The sequence below is a fragment of the Schistocerca nitens genome, chromosome 10, assembly GCF_023898315.1.
Source record: "Schistocerca nitens isolate TAMUIC-IGC-003100 chromosome 10, iqSchNite1.1, whole genome shotgun sequence".
In the NCBI taxonomy this organism is placed as follows: domain Eukaryota; kingdom Metazoa; phylum Arthropoda; class Insecta; order Orthoptera; family Acrididae; genus Schistocerca; species Schistocerca nitens.
Genome location: NC_064623.1, coordinates 62,585,333 through 62,611,299, shown reverse-complemented (window position 1 = coordinate 62,611,299; position 25,967 = coordinate 62,585,333). Strand labels below are relative to the sequence as shown.

The 25,967-nt window shown below is 41.4% G+C and overlaps 1 protein-coding gene across 1 annotated transcript in view; it reads left to right on the top strand.

Moving 5' to 3' along the window:
- Positions 1 to 295: 295 nt before the first annotated feature.
- Positions 296 to 25,967, top strand: part of LOC126210098 (nuclear RNA export factor 1-like) — a 136,754-nt gene continuing 111,082 nt past the window's right edge. The window contains exons 1-3 of the mRNA XM_049939234.1: positions 296 to 519; positions 17,698 to 17,860; positions 17,965 to 18,109. Coding sequence (XP_049795191.1) covers positions 444 to 519; positions 17,698 to 17,860; positions 17,965 to 18,109 — 384 coding nt within the window. The 5' untranslated portion in view covers positions 296 to 443. The remainder of the gene's footprint in view (positions 520 to 17,697; positions 17,861 to 17,964; positions 18,110 to 25,967) is intronic.

Genomic DNA, 25,967 nt, shown 5'->3' with positions numbered 1-25,967 from the left:
ACCGGAAATTGTAGCAGGTATTTGCCTAACAGCGTTGTTGACGGAAACAAATAACTCCAACCGAACTAATTTCCCTGGAACCCCAGGTACATAAAGTGTAGCGATAAAAATATGCACTAATAATTGTTTCTCAATACATAATACATCTAAAACTTTGTTGATAGGCAATTCCTTAAACCGTCTACGAACTTGACGGAAACGTAGGTGTCCTATAGATTCGATTTATAACGATTACAAACAAACGGAAATCACGTATATTTAAGTTATTAATTATGTAAAGTTGGCAACAGTGGTGCATACCCATGTTGCGGTTGAGAAAAGGTTGCGGACTATTGTGTTTTATTTTGATGTAATAGTTGTAATTCGTGTGAAAGGTGTTAGTTTTCTTGGAGCATAGAGTTATATAGTTTAAAAACTAAGTTGCATTTATTAGCTACGTGATTATGCCTAAAAAGAACAAGCCGAACAGGAGCTGGGGCAGCGATGGAGGAATTCGTGATCCAGGCAAATATTATTTCGGTGAGTTATTTTCACACGTGAAACACTACTGTATACGTAACAGTGAAGCACATTTTATGTTTCTTCGTAAATGTAGATGTACTTGTACATGTGTCTTATTCAGTTTTCCAGTACGCAGATCATTCACAATCAAAATGGCCTCTTTCACAGTGCACATTTTTCCGTAAAAACAAAACAAAGTATGCTTGCCAAATTCACGTTCGTAAATGATCAGCAGGACAGAGGCTAGTGTGGTTCCGTAACTTATATTATTTTGTTTTGGTCCCTCAAGATAACTTATTAACATAGGTTGTTTGTATTTGGACGGCCTTCGCCGATCATGTAGTTTCGATTAAGCTTTAATTGTGTATCCTGGGAGATAGCGCACAGTATTCTAACCACTTGACCATTATTTCTCTTTCTGTATGCGATCTCGAGGATGAAGTGACGTAACTAGTTGAAGGAAACACTGATAGTTTTCAGTGTCGACAAACAAAATGAATCGGCATAGATTAGAACACTGGTCTTCCAAATAATGCGGAAGGTTCGAGGCTCAAATCCCTAACGATTCAAGTTCCTATAGGTCAGTTATATCGACATCAAAAATTTACCCTGTGCCATAGATTGGTTACTTGTTAATATTTCGCGCGCGCGCGCACACACACACGCACACACACACTGGTAAACAATATAAAAATAAAAAAAGGTCTGTGCTCAGAATTATCAGAAATCCACTTCAATAGTGGTATGTAATTTTTTAATGTTTGTGTTAACTGATTAGTCAGTGAAATTTTCCAGTAACGACGCAGCTACCTTTGTCATCATAATGTAGCTATGTTATTACTATGTAGGTTTTCTATGTTCTACATCTACATTCATACTCCGCAAGCCACCCAACGGTGTGTGGCGGAGGGCACTTTACGTGCCACTGTCATTACCTCCCTTTCCTGTTCCAGTCGCGTATGGTTCGCGGGAAGAACGACTGTCTGAAAGCCTCCGTGCGCGCTCTAATCTCTCTAATTTTACATTCGTGATCTCCTCGGGAGGTATAAGTAGGGGGATACCTCATCCAGAAACGCACCCTCTCGAAACCTGGCGAGCAAGCTACACCGCGATGCAGAGCGCCTCTCTTCCAGAGTCTGCCACTTGAGTTTGCTAAACGTCTCCGTAACGCTATCACGGTTACCAAATAACCCTGTGACGAAACGCGCCGCTCTTCTTTGGATCTTCTCTATCTCCTCCGTCAACCCGATCTGGTACGGATCCCACACTGATGAGCAATACTCAAGTATAGGTCGAACGAGTGTTTTGTAAGCCACCTCCTTTGTTGATGGACTACATTTTCTAAGCACTCTCCCAATGAATCTCAACCTGGCACCCGCCTTACCAACAATTAATTTTATATGATCATTCCACTTCAAATCGTTCCACACGCATACTCACAGATATTTTACAGAAGTAACTGCTACCAGTGTTTGTTCCGCTATCATATAATCATACAATAAAGGATCCTTCTTTCTATGTATTCGCAATACATTACATTTGTCTATGTTAAGTGACAGTTGCCACTCCCTGCACCAAGTGCCTATCCGCTGCAGATCTTCCTGCATTTCGCTACAATTTTCTAATGCTGCAACTTCTCTGTATACTACAGCATCATCCGCGAAAAGCCGCATGGAACTTCCGACACTATCTACTAGGTCATTTATATATATTGTGAAAAGCAATGGTCCCATAACACTCCCCTGTGGCACGCCAGAGGTTATTTTAACGTCTGTAGATGTCTCTCCATTGATAACAACATGCTGTGTTCTGTTTGCTAAAAACTCTTCAATCCAGCCACACAGCTGGTCTGATATTCCGTAGGCTCTTACTTTGTTTATCAGGCGACAGTGCGGAACTGTATCGAACGCCTTCCAGAAGTCAAGAAAAATAGCATCTACCTGGGAGCCTGTATCTAATATTTTCTGGGTCTCATGAACAAATAAAGCGAGTTGGGTCTCACACGATCGCTGTTTCCGGAATCCATGTTGATTCCTACATAGTAGATTCTGGGTTTCCAAAAACAACATGATACTCGAGCAAAAAACATGTTCTAAAATTCTACAACAGATCGACGTCAGAGATATAGGTCTATAGTTTTGCGCATCTGCTCGACGACCCTTCTTGAAGACTGGGACTACCTGTGCTCTTTTCCAATCATTTGGAACCCTCCGTTCCTCTAGAGACTTGCGGTACACGGCTGTTAGAAGGGGGGCAAGTTCTTTCGCGTACTCTGTGTAGAATCGAATTGGTATCCCGTCAGGTCCAGTGGACTTTCCTCTGTTGAGTGATTTCAGTTGCTTTTCTATTCCTTGGACACTTGTTGTCAGCCATGTGGTCCAGACATACTTGTTTCAAAAATTTGTTTTAATTAAGGTACAGTAAAACCAGTACACAAATCGGCTGAGCTATGTCTGCAAACTCTACCTTTAACAGAGTCCTTGATTAGAGCATATGGTCACGTGCTATGTAACTGACTATGTTTGAGATGTCAGAAAGCACTTACACACATTGTAGCAACAAATCAACAATTATTTGTGGAGACCAAGACCAGTGTCAGCTCGAAACGGAGAATTGCAAAGATTCAAGATGGGAAATGCCTTCCAACAAGGAAATTATTCTTGGCAGCTCCTAATGCGATTAAAGAAATATGAGTCCTCACTGGTGTTATGAAATTGGACAAATTATAAGTAAAAGCTAAATAAATCCCTAGTATCTAGAATTTACTGTAGGCTTTCAAAATATGCAAAGCCGAGGTAGAGCAGAAGTTATCAAATTGTTTTTGGAAGAATTAAAGATGAAAACTAAGGATTGTGGACTACTTCAAACTCCCATGAGGCATGGTATGTGGAAGTGGGTATATAAGTACTGTGCTAAAAATATTCCATACGTTTCTTGCTCCTTTCACATGGGAATGATGATTTGAACGAAATAAGTCTAGTAAACATGGGCTCTGAATAGCATATCTTAAGATAGGTTGGTTGATTTGGGGGAGGGGACCAAACAGCGAGGTCATTGTTCCCATCAGATTAGGGAAAGATGGGAAAGACATCGACCATGCCTTTTCGGATGGACCATCCCATCATTTCCCTGAATCAGTTTGGGAAAATCACGGAAAACTTATTCCAGGAAGACAGAATGTGGATTTGAACTGTTGTCCTCCCGAATGCGAGTCCAATGTGCTAACCACTGTGCCACCTCGCTTGGTACTTATCTTAATAGCTATGAACCCATCTTCAGTACTGTGAAACAAATCTAATGCAAGCTCTTTGCTTTCCATATTGTGGAAGAAAATAATAGGGACCAAAACAAGAAAAATTGAATAGCAAACATGGGTTGTAAGATACGGAAGCCTCCCCCCCCCCCCCCCCCCCCGCCCCCGATTCCAGTATGGCGCATACAAACAAATACACTTTCCACAAAAAGCCTAATGACACTAATGGGACAAGTGCGGAAAATGGGGTGGTTTTGGGTGGGGGCAAACTAAATATAAACAAATTTAGACACCCACCCCCATACAAAACCACACAAAACGACAACAAAACCGACATCACAAAACTCCCCAAATACCACTAAACACAATATCATCTGGAATCGGACACTTCCCTTGACCTATATAGCTCAACAGCAGCTCCCGATCCCATAAATTAGGATCAAACACTTCCCTTGGCCTATATAGCTCAAAAACATCTCTCGATACCAAAACCAACATACACAGCCACACATTGGGATCGAACACTTCCCTTGACCTTTGCACTGTTAATTTTATCCGTCATAGCCATTCCTCAACAAAAACAACAACCAATTAATTTTACTAAAATTAGTACAGCGAACAAAACTAAATTAACCTTCACACAAAATCGTTAACTCACTGAAACGAATTCCACTACCAACACAGCCGACACTCGAACAATTGTGGATAATGAGCAAAAGCAAACTGAGCCCAATACACAACACAAACGAAAACCCTGAACCTACCACCAGAGAGCACAACACGACGACATCTACAAACACGCCACACTCACAAATCAAACTCTGCACCGTCATGACGTCACACACGACAACACCCTTACGTCACGGGTCAAAGCCGACGCATGGGATCGGACGCTTCTGCCGACCCGTAAGATACATAGCCTACCTTGAAAGCTATGAGCACTTGTTCAGTAAAAGAGACGTGTTTAATAGTAGTGAATTTGAACAAGTGGTCTTGAAGTATGCATTTTAGAGCTCATGTTTATCAGATTTATTTGCTGAGCGTGATCATTCCTGACTATTGGCTGTGCCTCCTTAACTCGAGATGACTGGGTGTTTGTGTAGTCCTCATTATTTCATTCTCATTCATGAAAGTGGCGAGATTGGGCCGAGCGAAGGTTGGGAATTTGTACGGGCGCTGATAACTGCGCTGTGAAGTGCCACCCCCCAAACCCATCATCATCATCATCATCATCATCATCATCTTCCACCTTAAGACACTTTGTGTAGAGTGGGAAGGACATTTAATGCTAGGCCTAATTTTAACAACAATTTTTGTTTGTCACACCATGGTGATTTTGAGAGGTGGGGGGGGGGGGGGGGGGAGTAATACAGTGTGACTTCTTACTTCTTGGAACATATGTTCTTGGAAAATTGACAGCAAATAATGCACTACACCTCTTTTTGTTGTGCCTACTGTTGCGGAGGAATGAGCCCCTCTGTTGTGCTCAGGTGCTTACAAATTCAGGATTAAACACACCTCTTTTTTGAGTCTTCTCAACCTTCTTTATTAATCTTCTTTGGGAAGATTCTCAGACTGATGGCATTGAAAAGTGTTTTGTAAACCATCTTCATTGTTAGAATTATTCAGGTACAGTAGAGCGTCGATTATCCGAACGTCGGTCAACCGAACGACCGCTTAACCAAACTGTGTACTCGCTCGCACCCACCCTATCATCCATCATCCCCCTCACTCCCAAACCAAGTTTCCCACAGTAGTCGCCGCACTGGGCCACCGCTGGCGGAACATTGCTTCTAATGGGGCCTTCACAAGGCGCTGCTGACCAACCAAGTCGCTAGTCGCTGTGTTTCAACAATCAGCACACTTCTGTCGGCTTGGCACTGGTAGTAGAAGTAGTGGCAGTATCAAAGCTGTTCACAGCAACAGCTGCGCCAGCTTAGAGTTGAGGCGTGCCGCTCCGCGCAGTTTGAAGGATTGCGCACCTCCAAATTAAATGTTAATTTTGTATAAGGTTTGTATTGTTCATGCAAATGCAAAATGCGTATGTAATATGTATATATTTTTGTTTAATAAACTGTGCCACATACTATATATTCCTACTGAAGTTGCCTTTGTATGTTACTTTGTAATACTAAAAGAGATGCCTGTTTTTATGAATAAATTTACTTATTTTTGGCAAATAAACATGTACAGTTCAATTATCCGAACAAACCAGTTTTCCGAACACCCATGTCCCCCAATTACTTTGGATAATCGACGCTCTACTGTAGGCTCTATGATTTCCCCATGACTAGTTTTAAAAGCTCATTTCACTTTGTCCTTTAGTGTGTGCACTCCTGAAAGTTGAAAATGTTTTTTTGGAATACACACTTCTTTGTCTAAAACAGCAGCATCCATAAACAGTGCAATAGTGTTTCTAGTGTTATCCACTGGGTGATACATTGCAGCCGTGCAACACTCCCTTGGAACACACCGAAAATTTATTTACACAGGATGATTTTATTACAGTGTGAAAGTTTAGGATCATGCCATTAACCTGGACACTGTTAACTACCGTCTTCTGGCTTTCTGAGAGACACGCAGCACAGGACAAGTTTCTCAAGGAATTTGGGGAATTTATATTTATTTTTTTCAGAATGGTTTTCAGTGTCTGAAAAGCACAATATGTGATCATAAAGCATAGCCTTTATTTCTGCAACAGATTGACATCAGTAGTACAAAGCCTTGTAGACTTACATGTCTGTATATTATTATTGTTGTTGAGAGAGAGAGAGCGCGCGCGCGCGCACACACACACACACACACACACACACACACACACACACACAGACTGATAAGCAACTTTTCCTCCATTTAGTTGGAATGCTTTGTAGAGAGAATAAATTAACAACTCTGGCAATAAAATCGAATCGGTATGGAATGTTGTTAGAAGGGAGACAGGAAAAGTAACCACAGGGGTAGGTAGTATTACTATTAAAGAGAATGAGACCATCCTAATCAACAGTACACAAGTAACTAATGTATTTAACAACCATTTCATTTATTTATTCATCCAGAAATCTTGTTGTGTTATTACACATAGATGTAGGATAAGTTACATTTAACATGCTTTGATACATAAATATACTTATTTTGTAGGTATTCAGTTACATGCATAAGTATAGACATTCTTAAGATATACATGCTGTACATAGCAAATCATAACTTTTTTGGTATGTTATATAAAGTCATCAGATAATGATTACAGAGTAACACTATTTACATTGTGTTATCATAAGTGCAGATTAGCCATAACAAGGAACAGTTATATCTGTGAATAGAGTCAAATAAGTCAGTTGAAAGTAATATTTTAACACATGCAGTAAAATACATTACAAAAATTGTTTTAGATTACTATTCATAAATTCTTCACAGAATAGAAGCAGTGCTTCTGTATGATTGACTTTATTTTGGATCTGAATCCTTTCTGGCAAGACCTGACATTTTCAGGTAGCTTCTTGTACAGAAGTACTCCCCTGTGCCTTCCACGACTGTGCCCTTTATGTAGCCGTTGATCAAGCTATAAATAAGTCATTGGAATGACAAGTATCATGATAGTGAACATTTCTATTTTTTGTAAATATATGGAGATTTTCATGAATAAAACACAATGTTTCATGAATATAGATACAGGGCACTGGCAAAATACTGAGCTCCTTAAAGAGATATTTAGTGGTGGAAGACAGGGGTACTTGTTTCATTGCCTTTATTATTCGCTTCTGCATAATAAATACATTCTTATGGAAGAGGCCCCAAAAAGGAATGCAGTATGTAATTATTGAGTGTACTATTGCAAAGTAGGCACATTTTAGTGTTTCGATATCACAGATTTTACTTAAAATACTAAAAGAATAGCACAAACTGTTCATTTTACTTAATAATTTATCTTTATGTATGACCCACTGTAGTGTGTCACCTATCCACACTCCAAAGAATTTTGTGGTTCTTTCTCGCTGTATGGGCACATTCTCAATCCTGATATCATCTATCACAGGCGATACATTTTGTGTCGAGTGGAAAATAAACACACTCTTTTCTCTTCATTTAGGAGAAGTTTGTTGTTGTTCACCAGACTACAATTTGTACCAGCAATTGTGGAGTTGAGTTGATGAGGACAGTGATTTGAAAACAGTATATTGGTGTCGTCAGCAAACATTACCGGTAGACCTTCCTGAATGCTTTGGGCAGATCATTGATGAATATTAGAAATAAAAGGGGACCAGGTGTAGAGCCTTGGGGAATACCTTGTCTTATAACTTGCTCCTCTGATTGAGCATTTTCACCAATTTTTTATGTAATCACTACTTTCTGTACTCTGTCTGAGAGATATGACCTAAACCAGTCATTGCAATTTCCGCTAATCCCATAACGTAGTAGTTTCTCCAAAAGTAATTCATGGTTGACAAGATCAAAAGCTTTAATGAGATCAAGAAACACACCTGTTGTGTATTTTCTATCATTGAGTGCCCTATAGATTTCATTTAAAAATGAGTATAATGCTCCATTTATTGATCTCCCTTTCCTAAACCCAAACTGGTGAGGTCTTAGTATGCAGTTACTTTCCAAGAAATTTATAACATGGTCATATACTGATTTCTTTGAGGACTTTTGATGAGCTTAATTAGACTGAGATGGGTCTGTAGTTGTTTACATCACTCCTTTCCACTTTTTTAAACAGAGGAATAACTTTTGCTGCTTTAAAAATTCTAGAAAATTGACCTGATGATAAGGAGCAGTTTATTATATATGACAGTGGTTCACACACATGATGGCAGACTCATTTTAAAAGGCAATCAGATATACCATCAAGACCACAGGAATGTTTGTTTGTCTCTGCCTTATAATATTGCAGTTTCATCTGGTGTGACTGGGTCAAGGAAAATTGATTGTGGGAATACTGCTGAATCTGAGCGGGAGTGAGTGCAGGAGTCTTGATTAAAGAAGAAAACTGGTCACCAATATTTGTGAAATGGTCACTAAATATTTCGCGTAATTGCTTAGGGTCACTGTTAACACCATCCTGATCTTTTATGCAGGTTATTGAATGTGTCTTCTTTTTTGCCAACTGTTTCATTTATCAATCTCCACACGGCTTTTGATTTATTACTTGAGTTGATAATGAATTGCCTATTATACATTTTCTTTGCTTCATGAGTTACCTCGTTTAGAATTCTTTTATACTGCTTGAAATAGTTACGGAATATCTCACTGTCTATAGTTTTACTGTAGGCATATAGCAGTCTCTTATTTCTGCAAGAGGTTTCTAGTCCTGGTGTTAACCATTTATTATTGGACAGTTGAGATGTGTATTTTTTTAGCTGTGAGTTTGATTGGGAACGCCACTTCATAGCAGTGTTGCAAGATACTCATAAATTCATTAGCCTTTCTGTCAACATTGCTGGCACAGTAGACACATTTCGAGTCAGCTTTATGGAGCAGAAGTGAGAAATGTGCTATATTATTTTTATTGCCAGTTGATCTTTTGTAAGTCTGTTGGGGAGGTTCTGTCTGTTTATTTGCATCTTGCATGGTCATATTCAGTATCAAGCAGTTGTGATCTGATATACTGTTGGAGATGTTATCTAGTTTGCAGACAGATGACATGTCAGTGTTAACCAAACCAGCATCTATTGCAGAGGAACTGGTATTAGTTGTTCTAGTAGGTTTTTTGTTTATCATGTTACAACGTTGCAATATATTCACTATTTTCCGGGAAGCAGTGGGTTGTACTAGGAAATCTATATTAGAGTCTCCACATAAGATAATACTGAGAAATTTTAAACTGTACTGTTGTAGTAGCAAATCTAGTTTGGAGGTGAATATTTGTATGTTACCATCAGGTGGTCTGTAGATACATATACCTAAAAGCTTAATAGATTCAACTTCTACTGTGACATGTTAAAAATGCTTTTCACAGTTCATATACTTGGTTTTAAGTAATGGATTACATTCTACATTCTCGGGCAAGTATTAGACAGCCACCTCCCTTTTTATTAGTTCTGCAAAAATTGTTAATCATTTGAAAGCCTGGAAGGGAAAAATAGGCAACTTCATTATCTTAAAGCCAATGCTCGGCTATACAAAGCACATCTATAGTGTCTCTAAAACTTTCTAAAAATATTTGTAGTTCTAAACTTTTGTTCCTTATGCTTTGCATATTCTGGAAGAAAACATAACATTTTGGCTTTTTGTGTGAGTACACTGGTGTTTTAAGTGAGTGGGACTCGGGCAGATTACTGGGTACAACATTTACTCTGTTACTCTTTTTGTTCTTTAGTCTAAAAAAGATTTCCTTTGAGAGTTGACTATTGCAGGAATAGGCAGCTGTGATAAGCAATCACTAGTTTTATCTATATTAGGTGTGCTGAATTGAGCTCTGATGTTGGTATGATCCAAACCATTTTTGCACTTGGGTACCAAATTTTCGTGAGACCTATCGGATGTAACAGTAGCATTTGGGGGTGATACTCAGTTCTCTGTAACCGAGTGGTATTGTGGGCCTACTTTGTACTTTTGTTTTCTTTACAGTTTCTGTTATGAATTTAGCGATTTCATTCCTACCTAAGTTGTTGAGGTGAAATCCATTTCATGTGTATAGATCTCTACTAAATTCACTTGCTTTTATTAAGGTAACATTTGCGTATTTTGAGCATAATTTATGTATCTGTGAGTTAGTACTTGCTACTTCTACATTCACACATGACCAATTTGGAAGATCATCTCTGAATGGCATGTCAACCGGAAACACTTTTTTTAGATATAATGCAAGGTTACTTCCTTTTTAGGGTAATTATCAGGTGTTGACTGTTGTTGCAAGCAACATCGTTTGTTCCTGCTACAATTAACACGGTATCAGATGTGCTTGTTGTGGCAGAGTTTTGGTTTATATTTTTCAGGACAAAGTTTGTACTGAACTTGGGATAAACATAACCTAAGCATTCGAAGTCTACATCTTCACTTAAGAATTTAGATACATTGCAGGCTTGGCTGTTGCCCAATACAATAGCTTCGAAATTTTTGTGACACAAATTTTGTTTACCAAGAATGTTCGTATTTACTTCCACTTTATTTTGAAAATTATCGATTGATAATTTTGCGGGATTTACCTGCACTGTTTTTGGCCACATGTTAGTTTTACCTGGCGAAAGAGATGAGCTGCTGATGATGTGTTTTTTATTTGATTTCTTGAGTGGGGCACTGGAGATGTGATCCATGTTCACACTTTTGCAGTTACCTGTAACGGGATTATTTTGCACATGTGAATCACACGAACACACAGGTAGATCACTTTCTGCTTTGAACAATTTTTTTTTATCATTTCTTAATTTTTCATCTTGAGGCCTTCATATTCAAAACGTGTCGCAGCTAAATCACCTTTTAATACACTTATTTGCTTCTCCTGCGACGCCAAAAGAACTTAGAGATTGCTGACTGCTGACCGCTCAGCAGATAGATTTTCCATCGCAGTTTCGTATTTCTTCACGAGCTGTTCAGGTTCAGGACGTATTGCAGCTATTTCTTCTTTCAGTGTACTAATTTCTTTTTCCTGTAATAGCGAGTCCTTTATACTGTTTTCTATTAGGCGCGCAATACATGTACGGCACTGCGACTGATCTCCATCTTTTATGAGATTTCTTAAGTCTAGGAGAAAAATTGGTGAGAATGGTTCAAAAGAAAAAGCCAGGCAGTACATGGAAGAGTCAGTTTTGAAAAATTTTAGTCAGATCAAGTTTCACCTAACAACTTCTGGTGAAATAAGTAAAATTATTAACTTTGAAAAATAAATATTCTGTTGGAGTAGATGGAGTCTCTAATAAGATATTAAAACAATGTGAAGCAATTACAGCTGATGTTCTGAGTCACATCTGTAATGCATCACTAACTCAAGGTATTTTCCCAGACAGGTTAAAATATGCCATTGTCAGGCCTCTGTACAAAAAGGGGACACCACAGATGTGAATAATTATCGTCCAGTGTACTTGGTTACAGCATTTTCAAAAATCTTCAAGAATATAGTGTACTCAAGAGTGATTAGTCATCTTAACAGTAATGGTATACTTAGTAAATCAGAGTTTGGGTTTCGAAACTGCTGTTCCACTGAGACAGCAATATACAATTTCACCGTCTACATAATAGAGGTTTTAAATAGTAAAATGTCACCAATTTTCTGTGACTTGTCCAGATTATTTGATTGTGTGAACTAGGACATTACGTTACAGAAATTACAATTCTATGGTATAAATGGAATAGCATAAGAGTGGTTTATGTCACACCTATAGAAAAGGAAACAAAAAGTTTCTTAATATGGGTCCAGTGATTTAAATAAGTCTGACACTTCGTCTAACTGGGTGTTCCACAGGGTTCAATCATGGGTCCCCGTCTGCTCTTGATGTGTGTGTAAAACCTCCCTTCTTATCTGAAACAAGAAGCTGAACTAAAACTGTTTGCTGATGATACAAGCATTATTATTAATAATCCTGTAAAAGAAACTCCATTTGAAAATGATACAAATAAGGTCTTTGGAAAAGTCATTAATTGGTTTTCTGCAAATGGGCTTGCTCGAAACTTTGAAAAAACACAGTACATCCATTTTCTGCTGAAAAAAGTACAGTTCCTTCAATAAATATAACACATCAACAGAAGTCAGTAGACAAGGTAGAGCGTACTAAGTTTTTGGGTGTACATATAGATGAGAATCTTAATTGGAAAATTCATATTTTGGATCTTCTAAAGCGACTAGGTTCAGCAACTTTCGCAATCAGAATAATTGCCAATTTTGAGGTTATAGAAATTGGTAAGCTAACATACCATTCTGAGGCATACAATTCCCCTTTCTCAATGTGGGAGCTCGAATCGGCACTGACAGCGACTTATGACACTGCACCCGGTTATGACAACATCTGGTACTGCGTGCTTGGACATTTGCCAGCAGCGTTCAAGGAAATCCTCCTCAAATATTTTAGTCTAATATGGCAGACAGGCAACTTCTCCAACTCATGGAGGGAGGCAATTCTGATCCTTCTCCTCAAACCAGGAAAGGACCTCACATGTCCCAGTAGTTATCGGAGCATCACCTTAATGTGCTGTGTAGAAAAGACAATGGAGCGAATGATTAACCGTTGTCTGGTCTGGTTGTTAGAGACCAGGCAACTCCTTAGCCACTCTGTGTGGATTCCGAAGATTTCGGTCCACTGTCGACAACCTGACACTCCTAGAGGCAGCTATTCAGCAGGCTTTCCTCTGTAAGCATCACTGTATTGGCATTTTCTTCGATATAAGTAAGGCATACGATACTACGGAGACACTGTATCCTCGCACAACTGCATCAATGGGGCTTTTGTGGCCACCTCCCCATTTTCATTCAGTCTTTCCTGTCTCAGCAGTTTTTTAGGATCAGAGTTGGTGACACGCTGTCTGATCGATTTGAGCAGGAGAATGACGTTCCTCAGGGCAGTGTTTTAAGTGTTACCCTCTTTGCCATAGCCATCAATAGTATCACATCTACAGTAAGGAGTCGTGTACAGTGCTCCTTACGTGTGGACAATTTTGCAGTTTTCTGTTCCTCCTCCAGTGTTGCAATGGCGAGCAGTCAGTTCCAATGCAACTTAGTGTGGCGGTCAGAGGAGTGGGTTGCAAAGACGGGTTTCAGTTTTCTGCTGATCAGTGTGTGTGTGTGTGTGTGTGTGTGTGTGTGTGTGTGTGTGTGTGTGTGTGTGTGGGCGGACGCGCGTGCGTGTGTGCTCGTCGTCTTTTTAGTTGACCTGCCTTGAAGATGGGGACACCATCCTACGCACTGTGGTTTCTGGGCCTCATTTTTGACTCCAGATTGTCATGGTTGCCATACCTGTGAGACTTGAAAGCCAGAACCCTGAAGGCACTGAACGTCCTCAATTATCCACAGGTCTTGGGGAGCAGACAGGGCGTGTCTCCTCCAGTTTTATCGGGCTTTTGTGCGTTCGTGGCTAGACTGTGGGTCCATGGTGTGTGGGTCAGCAAGGCCCTCTTATTTGCGGATCATTGACGCTGTCCACAATCAGGGGATTCGGCTGGCCATGGTTGCTTGTCAGACCAGTCCCATACCGAGGCTCGGTGCCAGCTGCTTATGGTGGGCCAAGTGTGCAAGTTCCTTGCCGTTCCCTCTTCACCCGCACACCGTACTGTTGTTCGTCCACATCTGGAGCACCTTCTTGCCAACTGGCCATGAGCCACGATGGGATCCGCCTGCAGCGTGTGCTGGAGTTACTAGGTGTGGCGCCAGTCCAACCTCAAATCCAGGGTTTTAACCATCTGCAGGTATGGGTACTGAAGAGGCCCAGAGTTATTTTATATTTGGTGTGGTACAGGAGAGAGAGCCATCCTGCTTCAGTTTTTAATGCAGTATTTTCTGCCATTTTAACTGAGCATCACAACCCTGTAGCTGTTTTTACGGTTGGGTCTAAGCAGGGTGCCTCCGTTGGTTGCTCTGTCATTTTCCCAGATCATGTCCTCAAGGTCAGACTGCCTCCCGAATTTACCAACTTTGACGCAGAATTGTATGCGATGTTGCGGGCACTGGAGTAGATTTATTGTGTGTTCAGATTCTTTGAGCGTCCTTTACTCTATCCAACATTTGTGCCCAGCAGATAAAGTAATCCAGGACACCCTCCTCCAACTTCAGTGACTGGGGAAGGAGGTCCTCCTGGGTAGCAGGGCACGTGGGAAATGCAGGGAAAGAAAGGGCAGGTCGAGTAGCCAAGGAGACGTGTCGCGATTATCAGGTCTTTCGGTGTGCTATCCCCCTGCATGTTCTCACCTTGCTGTTGAGGTATAAAGTCCTGTGTCGATGGGAAGACGAGTGGCCAGAAGTGACAGACAACCTCTGTGTCTTCAAGCCCACAACTAGGCTGTGGAGTACTTCCTTCCAGTCACATTGACAAGATGAGGTCCTTCTTACTTATCAGCCCTATGATGCGTGGATTTTTACTCCGGCTAATGGACCCTTCAGTGTGTTGTGCTTGTGGCATGCAGATCACAGTGTGCCACAGTTTATTGGACAGCATTTTATTTGTCGAGCAGCGGACTACAGCAGATTTGTTGGGAGCTCTGCAGTCTATTTTATGTAATGATCAAACAAATGTAGTTCGGTTTTAAAGTTTTGTGAATTGTCCAACATTTCTAACAAATTTTTGGGGAGACGATTTTAATGTGTCAACAGGGTGGCTGGCTCACCCACGATTTTTGTAAGTGGTCAGCCAATCACATTTTCCTGTGCATTTCTTTTAGCTCTTCTGTGTTTTGTTTTTCCACTGTTTTAATATCTTGATTAGCTATCTTCCCCCCTCACTGGTTTTAGTACGTGTGAAATAGTGATTGTGTGGTCGAGTACATGTGTATATGACAATTTTAGTTCTTCTCCACATTCGTTTGTTTTTATAAGTGTTAGGGTGATGATAACCTTGCTGTTGAGCGCCCATAAAATCCCAAAACACACACACACACACACACACACACACACACACAGTCCTAGAATATATAGTTTCATTCTCCTAGTGATATGCAGTAGTTCACCAGTTAAGGGCAGAGTTGCCAGTTTTTTTAAAAAAAGGCCAAAAATACCTGTTCCTGACCTACTTGTTTTTTTAAAAAAAAGTCTTCTACAAACTCTTTTTAAACTGTTTTCATTAGAATGTACTAAACCACCTACAAACCTGTATTTGGTTTTGTGATGTGAGTGTATAAGACCGTAGAAGGAGTGACAAGGTGGAGGTATATTGAAAATGGGGCCCATATTCCAATGGTATTCAAATTCTGACACCTTGTATTATGATCTGTAGTTGTTTAGTACTCTCTGTGGAACATAACATCAAAAGTCCTGATGACTAGGAAATGAGTTTGAGCAAAAAAAAAAAAAAAAAAACTGCAAGTAAATAGTCCTTTGTTTTTATAGACGTCAGACGTCAGTAAGGTATTGCTGCAACATGTCCAAGTAGGAATATCCAGTGACTGTGCTCTCGCCGAAGAAAAATGCTCCATACAGTTTTTGACGTGACAAGGCACAAAAAACATTTACCTTTGGGGAATCATCCTCAAATTCAATGCATTCATGTGGGTGCTTTGTATCCCAGATTCGACAGTTATGCCTCTTGAATGAGGAACTGTGAACAAAAGTCAAAACACTTGTCTTTGTTGTCATCATTTAGCTTCTGCACTAGCTCCAATGTGAATGGTTTCGTAGACAGCTTCTGTCGCAGGACTTTTCACAGAGTCATTGGAGCCATTTAGAGTTCACGGGATGCAGGCGCACAGATTTCTTTGGACTCCTAATGAATGTCTCTCATACGAGCTCCACATTCACTTCACTCATCCTGGGACGCCCACTTCTCTTTGCCAGGCACAAGCAACCCATCGTAACAAATTTGTTGTGCCAGTGGTAAATGGCCTTCCTTGTTGGTGGCTTCTTACTGTACTTGGTTCTAAACATCTGTTGAACAGCTGTCAGACACTTGTTTTTGTCGAACTCCAACACACGGAAAGCTCGCTCCGCACCTGAACTCACTGTGTTTGCGACTAGCACTGACTATCGGCAAATTACCAAACTACGTTGTGGTGGTATACATGAAAAAAACTTTCTGGGTTTCTCTTCAAAATGACATGTGTTTGATATCTGTACAATGTTCGGTTCTTGTGCAATAAATAATTGAAAGTGTTCCTGGACTTTATGTACACCCTGTACAATTTTTTCTGTGTACACTAATGTTCCACATTAAGTGTAAACTATATGCTACACCTTAAACCAGAATTAAAGTAGCACACCAGTAGCATTACACAATAAAAACTCATGCTAATCATTATCTACAACATGAATCCATTCCAGAAAATGTCAGGAAGACTGCTGTGAACTTCACCAAAATTTACCGAAAGTTACTTGGTGTGAAATGTGCGGGCTATTTATACAATGTGTGCTCTCGCTGTTACGCAGCAATTTTACTGCTGTGATTGCCACTGCCTTGGTAATGTGCAGTTAGATTGTGGAGTTTATAAACAGTTTGATTCTATAGCTATCGGAGAAACCTGACTGAATGTGTCACGATGAGTTGTGACAAGACACTTCTTTTTTAAGTTTTTAGAGTTACTCTCACTTTCTGGTCATCAAAACTTTTGGTATTGCCTTCCACAGGGAGTACTAAACAATCGTAGAACATAAAACAAGTCAGATTTGAGTACCAATGTAATATGGGCCCATTTTCAATACATCTCCACCTTGTCATTTTTTAGGGCCTTATATGGTTGCACTACAAAACCAAATGGTTTTTTTAGGTAGTTTAGAACATGGGCTTTCTAATGAAAATGGTTTAAAAGAGTTTGCAGAAGTTAAATGAAATTTTATATGTGAAGATCTTGTATTGGTAAGTTATTGTGTGCAAAGTTTCATGTTTATCCAGCAGTTACTTCAATAGATATAAAAAATTAAACTTCACATTTTTTTCGGCCGTCTGCTTCAAATTATCAATATGCAACTCTCAGGAAATCATTTCTTATTATTTCGCTTAAGAGAGTGCAAAATGTTGCACAGTGATGATCCTGGTTTGTTTCTGTCAAGAAAATATTAGCGGAGATATGTCTCAAAATCTCTGAAAACTCATGGGTCCACTGTTGATAGCTGCACTATGGGGACAAACACATGACTGTATCTCCAGAAGTATTGAATTAATGATTGTGAAACTTTATCCATGTTTGTTCAGAACATGTGTGATTGTTCATATAAAATTCCATCAAGTCGATGTTCTTGCAGAAACCTCTACACCACTTGGCATGGAATGACCCCACTGTCAGTTGTCTAAGTGAAGTGTGTCTGAATGTGTAAAATATAATCAAAAGAAACAGTTTTGTTTGTCTTATTTTTCTTCCTTTTTAATTGTCAACAGAACATGATGACCGTGTTATCGATCCTCCAAGAAGGGTATCTTTCAAGCCCCCCAACCGCTCAAAAAGGCGAAACAAGAGCTGGGAGTTGCTGCGATCCGTTATGGATGACGATGTTGATATGTCAGGTGCAAGCACCAGCGGATCAAGATCTTATGATCGCTTGTAAGTAATTATCGAAAACCTGTATACCTCTTTAAATATATTAAGTTTTATTTTCAAAATAAAATTGTTGAGTCTAATATTATTTTTGTTTTTGTGTACTTCAGCAATCCATACAGCGGAAGGGGGGGACGCTCACACAGCAGTGGCAGTGGAAGGGGCAGAAGATCAGGTCGCAATTCACCTTCATCAAATGCCTCTGGCCATAGGCGGAAGTTAGTTCCCAACAGTTGTACTTGGTACAAAGTTGTGGTGAGTTTAAGCAATACAGTTCATACAGTATGGTTTTTGTTGGAAAAACCAGATGAATTTGACACGTGTTGTTGTTAAGTTGAAACAGAGTTGTCAGAAGTGTCACGCGTCATGTTAGTTAAAATGTAAAGCTCAGAATAAAAGTTGCTTCCTTGAGTGAGTGTTACATATAGCTCCTGAAATACTGCTAGTTATTATAGACTGTTGTTAGTTTCCAATAAAAAAAAGTCAGACATAAAGTGAAAGTTGCTGCTTATTACTTAATGTTTCACTATAACTTCAGATTTCACGACTTGGAACGCGACAGCGCCAAATCCAGTCACGAGAGATATGATTTAGATGACAACAAACTGGCTTACAGATGGTTCAAAGAAATAGTCATGAATTCATCTTCATAGTTACACAGATTTTGAAGCTCAGTGCTCAGATATCAATTTTATGAAGCTGTTTGAGACACTTCTCAAAGACATCCAAGAAAAATGACTGAAAGTTTCTGGGCTCTGTTGTGTATAATCTGTGAATCACTTCGAGCTTACACTAACAGAATCATCTGTAGCTGACTGCATAGTATTCTTGTCTCAAAGATTTCAAGCATGCATGTTCGATTATCGTAGATCCGGGACTGATACACAGGGCAGTCTGCGTTGTAGCGGGGAGGTGGGTAGCTCCACTTGCCCCGTACTTCCGTTTAATGGTTTTGCTGTTTCCTCTTTGCTTATTGCTCTCATGTCACATGAAAACAAAACAGATTTCTGTGGCCAGGAGCTATCAAGTGAATTAAAATACATTCACATAATTACGGAAGGCTAAAGTAGGTTATTAGTTCCAGTTTGTATTTTATTCACCTTTCTCACAGTCAAGCATTAATTGCCTTGCAGAGCAGTGAACTTATTTTTGTCGGTTTGCTAAAAAGGTTTGGCTTTTATTAATCTTTTCCGCTGAGCCAGTCCATTTATTTGAAACAAACTGTTTAATTCCACACCATTGGCTAGTTTCAACTGTTTGCAGCATTTCAAGTGCATGTTTTCATCTTCTAGCACATATGGCATTATGCCATAATAAAGAACCAAACATGAGATAATACAGTACTGGTACTCCAAGAAAGTTTACATCCGAATCTGGACATACGAATGTGCACTTTAAGCCAAATTATGCAATTTAGTATGTGTCACGGAATTCCAATGCTCTTGGAGTATCCTCTGATGTCTTGTTTCTTTTATGATATGATATTTTAATGTTTTACACACATGAACATACTGGTTTCCCACGTCGTCGTAGCTGTGCAAGCGTGGTGGCACCTATTATCTGCCGCTCTGTGGCAACTGCTGAAACAAACATATTTCTAACAGTTGTGGGAAAATATTGCGAATGGTGGTTTGGAAAGCGTTACTTTCGAAGTAAATTTCCTTTTACGCAAGATGAACTATGTGCGAGAATGTACGATGAATTTCTTAAATCGCAGAGCGTTTGACTCTCGTTTAAAAATCAACTCGTTGTGAGGAATTTCAAGCCCAGATAATCAGACATTTATGTCGTTATTAAAAATTTTGCTGGCACATTTGTGTGATATGTCTTAAAGTGTAACAGGTGCAAAAAAAGATGAACATTATATGTGAAAACTTGCATTTTCTTGCAGCTTATTAATCTTGGAGACCAATATTATATGTGAAAGCTTTGCTTTTCTTCTACATCGTGTATAATAATTTAAACCATTAACTTTTCCTATTTGTGTGGTCATGCTACTGAACAATGATGTTGCTATTGGCTGACTACATCATGTCGTATGCTCTGAATATCAATCATTGGGTGGTGAGATCACGTGACATGAGCTATGACTGGCTGCACATCCTAATCTAGATTTCAATGCTTCGGAAAGTAACATGCGATGTTTCGTGGAATTCGAATTTATACTTTTGTCATACGAAAATATGCAGCCTACATGTTGCTGCTCATCACAGATCTTTCGAAAATGTTTCTTTCCCCTAAGTTTCGTTTAGTAAAGTGCCGGGAAATTCTACACTGGTGCATAAAACCATAATGATTCAATGGTTGATAAGTTTTACATTTCTGAGAAAAAGTATACGGTCACTTAACATGAAAAACGGTATTTTCACCTGGGGGAAAGGGTATTTTTAACCGGGAAATCCGGTATTTTTTTTTTCCTTGTCCACGTATACACCCTTATGCTTTTCCTTTCAGTGAGAACTGAACACGCAATATTGTAATTTGAAGAAGAAAATGCTACGGGGGATTCTGTCACTGATAACTCACGTTGTTTCATAGTTCATGTGTGACAGTGATAGGAAGTTTTTCAGATCCTGCAAGTATGAAAAAATGGAGTAAGCATATACATTAACCTGTATATGGTGCTGTTAATATCGGCAATGCTCATATTACATTATTATTTGAAATAAATAACAACATATTTGCCGGCACCAGAAATAGCTATTAATGGTCATACAATTATTGAAAAATAGTGTTTAAAATTCCTTGGCATCCAGTTGGCTAGCTAGTTAAAATAACAGTCAGTACATTGATAAACTATTCGAGAAGATGAATTTGTTGTGATTTGCCCTTAGAAGGAGCCCTCATTGTGTTGACCCAAGACAAGTGTATTGGCTTGTCTTGCATAATTCTGCTCAATTGTCTCGTGGAATTACCTTCTGGGACAGTGGCTCTGATCTGAATCAATTGTTTACTTAGCAGGAGACAGCAGTAAGAGTCCTGTGTAATGTAGAAGAGTTCAGTTTGCAGGAGACCTTCTGAAGATCGCAGAACTCGTACCCACTCCCCAATCCGTTTACTCCTTAATGGTGTTCATTTTAGTTTGTCAGACTGCAGTTCTTGTGGTCAAAATACAAGACACAAAAATAATTTTGTGTCAACTTCATCTCCTTGTCTGTGGTTCAGAGTAAAGTTACATTTTCCAGTGCTGAGATATTCAACAAGCTCCAATGTAACAGAGTGCAAGTTATTGGGAATCCGTTCCAATACAGAAAAAAATTAAAAGCGTAACTTAGTAGCTCTCCTACAAATTATCTTGGTATGTAGAGTCAAGGCTTGAAACTTGGTTGACTACGAGGCAATACGTGAATAATTGGTGTGATAGGAATGAAAAGCAAACTTAGTGGGAAAGAGATAAGAAGGAAATAATGGCTTCCCACCACACAGGGCATTGCATTTGTGCAACAGCAAGAGTTGAAAATTTGTGCCAGTCTGGCAAACGTGGATGCTCCGCTTTTCTAAAACAGTTGCTGTAACTGCTTCAGCCATCTAGACACGCGTTCCATCAGACTCAAATTTTTATTTTCCTGCCCACCACACCACAGTGATGCATGCTTATCAAACCTTAGGTTCAGACCCCCCAGGGGGTCCACAACGCTTTTGTGGATACGTGCATGGCGAGCACGGGGCCCTGAGCTAGTGCAGTTCTCCTTCCTTTCTGGGCTGCCTTACCCCACTTCCCCATCCCTCCTCATCCCCCATCCTTCCCCCTCCCCCTTTACCACCCCTTCACACTCCCTCTTCTTGGGAGTAATGTATCAAGCCTTCGTCCGGAGACGGATGTTTGAAAACTCCAGGATCCTGTTTCCTTTGTTTTTCTCCGACCTCACGCTTTCTTCCTCTATTGGTCTTTCCCTACGTTCACTCTTCTCCTTGCTTTCATGCCCTTACTTCTATCTCTGCCTCATTCTCCTTGCCCTATTCTCCTTGTCTTCTTTTCCGTGTCTTATTCTCCGCTTTGGCATTTGAGATTCTTTCTTCTATCCCTCTCTCTCTCTTTTCTCTCCTTTCCTCCCTGTGCATGTCTGAAGGCCGACCCACGCGTTTGCACGCGTAGCCTGTCATGGGGTAATGCGTAATTCCCCGCCCTGGGTAGACAAGGTAAGGCAAGCACATACCCCCCCTGGTAAAGGCCAGGCCCAGGGAGGGGTGATTGCCTGAGCTGTTACCTTCCGCACGTGCCGGTTGGTCCCTCCGTCCGTTTCTCGGGAGGTGTGACCAATCACCTAAGGCGGGAGTGCCCTCTGAGAGGGCCTCCAGAAGGAAGGAGCGCGCCATCGGAGACGCTGGCAATCATGGGGGATTCATCCGCAATGGATTTCTCTTCTTCTTCTTCTTCTTCTTCTTCTTCCTCCTCCTCCTCCTCCTCCTCCTCCTCCTCCTCCCTGTCTTCTGCCCCCAAAAAGAAAGCTAGATGAAACTCCTGTTCTGAAAATTCTACCTCCAGCACCGAAGTTTCTTGTTGTCACAAGATCTGACGGTCACGATTTCTCAACAGTCAACCCTTTTCTCATTCAGAAGCATGTAGATGCGATTGCAGGACCAGTGAAATCTTGTACTCGGTTGTGCAACGGTACCTTGCTGTTGGAGAGAGAGAGAGCGCCTTCCAGGCCCAAAAATTACTTCGAGCCACTCTCTTACACATATTTCCTGTACGGGTGGAGACCCACCGCACCTTGAATTCGTCGCGTGGCGTGGTGTATACAAGGTCACTCGACAGACTAACTGATGAGGAGATTCTGTCTTTCCTCTCTGATCAGGGAGTGATGGCCGTCCATCGGGTCGTGAAAAGGGTCGACAAGGACCACGTACTGACCCAAACCATATTCCTGACATTCGACAATGTGCAATTGCCTTCACGAATTGAAGCGGGTTATGAGATCATTTCTGTTTGACCGTATGTACCCAGCCTACAAGGTGTTACCAATGTCAGCGGTTTAACCATACACGGCAGTCTTGTTCAAGTGCGGCAAAATGCATTACATGTGGCAGGGACGCCCATGAGGTTGCCTGTCCACCTCCGTCCACTTGTTGCATGAACTGTATGGGCGACCATGCTGCCTCCTCTCACGTCTGCTCCGTCTACAAAGATGAGAAAAGTATACAGGGACTTCAAGTGAAAGAGAAGGTGTCGACCTCGGCTGCTCATATGTTATTCAATAGCAGAAAGCCCGCTGTGCTTCCGGCAGGCAAATACAGTACCGTTCTCGCCTCTCCTCGGCCTACCAGGGAGGTAGCTACACAGACATGCGATCTAACATTTAGCGATTTGGTTGTCAGATCGGCCAGTGCTAAGATCACCCAATCAACATCTCCTGTTCCTCCCACCAACCCTAAGCTCAAACACCATCATCTGCTACTGCTAAGACGAGGACCTCTCAATCAGATGCTCGGATCTTTAAAAAAGAACCGACATGCGAAGATTTCTTGCGTACACAAACTTCACAGCCATCAACAGTTGTTTCGACAAAACGTAATTCTTCAAAGAAAGCTCATCTTCGCCAAGGCACATTTCTTCTCCTGCGCCACCCAGCGGTTGCCATCCCTGGCCATCTTCAGTTTCGCCAGGCCTCACTGCTGGTAGCCGATCATCTGGCCTTTCACCGGCGGAGGAAGCTGCACCTCCTGACCAGCTCAGGAAGGTGGCAGACGCAACTATCGAGTTGATGGACCATGACCCACCACCTATTGCTTGCAGCAGCAGTGCTCCCTCAAAGCCAGGTCCTCAGTGGCCATCGAGGTGACCCTTTCTTGTTTCTTCTTTTTCTTTTTCTTTTCATAATGGCACTTCTTCAATGGAATGTTTGCGGCATTCGGTCCACCCGAGAAGAACTAAAATTGCTCCTTCGAATGCACTGCCCGCTTGTCATAGGTCTCCAAGAAACAAAGTTAGGCCCATGCGATCGTATTGACCTGGCACACTATACCTCCGTGCATTTTGACCTACCCCCCTGTGGCAGGTCTTCCGGCTCATGGAGGGGTCATGTTGCTGGTTCGGGATGATGTCTACTACGATCCAATCACATTGCACACAGATCTGCAGGCAGTTGCCGTCCGAATTACTTTTCCCACTTTCACATTTTCCATTTGTACCGTTTACACTCCATCATCATCTGCCTTTACTAGGGCAGAAGTGATAAAACTGATTGCTCAGCTTCCTACACCATTTTTGTTGATTGGAGACTTTAATGCCCACCATCCCCTTTGGGGCTCTCCAGTCTCCTGCCAGAGAGGCTCCCTCTTAGCAGACCTTTTCAACCCCCTCAATCTAGTCTGCTTAAATACTGGTGCACCTACCTACCTTCCTTTCGGACGCAATGCATACCTATTTTCACTTGGACCTCTCAATATCCACTATCCAACTTGCACGTCGGTTCGAGTGGTGTGCTCTGTCTGACACATACTCGAGCGACCATTTCCCCTGCGTAATCCATCTCCTGCATCACACCCCTTCTCCATGTTCCACTAGCTGGAACATCTTGATAGCCGACTGGGGGCTTTTGACCTCCCTGGCGACCTTCCATGATCAAAACTTCTCCAGCTGCGAGTCATGTCGCATACCTCACGGACGTTATTCTCACTGCTGCTGAATATTCCATCCCTCATACTTCCTCTTCTCCACATAGAGTCTCAGTCCCCTGGTGGACTACAGCATGCAGCGACGCTATTCGTGCTCGGCGACGTGCTTTACACACCTTTCAACGCCACCCTACGATGGCGAACTGTATCAGTTACAAACGACTCTGTGCACAATGTTGTCGTGTTATCAAAGAAAGCAAAAAGGCTTGCTGGGTGGATTTCACCAGCTCATTCAACAGTTTTACTCCTCCTTCGGTTGTCTGGGGTGGCCTGCCCCGGCTATCTGGCACCAAGGTCCACTCCCCGATTTCTGGCTTGACTGTAGCGAATGAAGTCCTTGTGGATCTTGAGGATGTCTCGGATGCCTTCAGCCGCTTTTTCGCGGAGGTTTCAAGGTCTGCCCATTACCACCCTGCCTTCCTCCCCCGAAAACAAGCAGAGGAGGCACGGCCACCTTCTTTCCAGTCTTTGAATCATGAAAGTTACAATGCCACCTTCACCGTGCGAGAACTCGAAAGTGCACTCACACAGAACCGATCCTCTGCTCCGGGGCCTGATGGTATCCATTTTCAGTTGCTGAAGAACCTTTCTCCTGCTGGTAAAGGCTTTCTTCTTCGCGCCTATAATTGCATCTGGACTGGACTGAAGGTCATGTCCCCACATGCTGGCGTGAAGAAACCAGGAAAGGACAAACACCTTCTTCCAGTTATCGCCCCATCTCCCTTACCAGCAGTGTCTGCAAGGTGATGGAGCGCATGGTAAATTCACGATTGGTTTGACTCCTTGAATCTTGACGCCTCCTTACCAATGTCCAATGTGGCTTTCATAGGCACCCTCTGCTGTTGACCACCTAGTTACCTTGTCGACCTTCATTATGAACAACTTTTTGTGTAAGCGCCAGATGGTGGCTGTGTTCTTCGATTTGGAGAAGGCTTACAACACCTGTTGGAGGGTGGGCATTCTCTGCACCATGCACACTAGGGGCCTTCGCGGTCGCCTTCCTCTTTTTATTAATGCATTTTTAATGGATCGAATGTTCAAGCTACATGTGGGTTCTGTTTTGTCAGATGCCTTTCGCCAGGAGAATGGGGTGCCCCAGGGGTCCATTTTGAGCATGGCACTCTGCTGTCCTCAGCTTTATCTAGATTGTCTATATTCCTGCAGTGTTGCTAACGGTTTCCATTTTTCTCGTGAGAAAGCGGTCTGTATGAACTTCTGGCGTTACAAACAGTTTCTTCCACCATCCTTACATCTCGGTCCCATTGCTCTCCCATCCGTGGAGACAACAAAATTTTTAGGTCTTACATTTGACAGGAAACTTCGCTGAGCTCCACATGTCTTACTTGGCTGCTCATTGTACCCGTTCTCTAAATGTCCTCCATGTTCTCAGCGGTACGTCATGGGGAGCAGATTGAATGGTCCTGCTTCGTATATATTGGTCCATTGTCCAATCAAAGCTGGGTTATGAGAGCTTTGTATACTCTTCTGCCCGGCC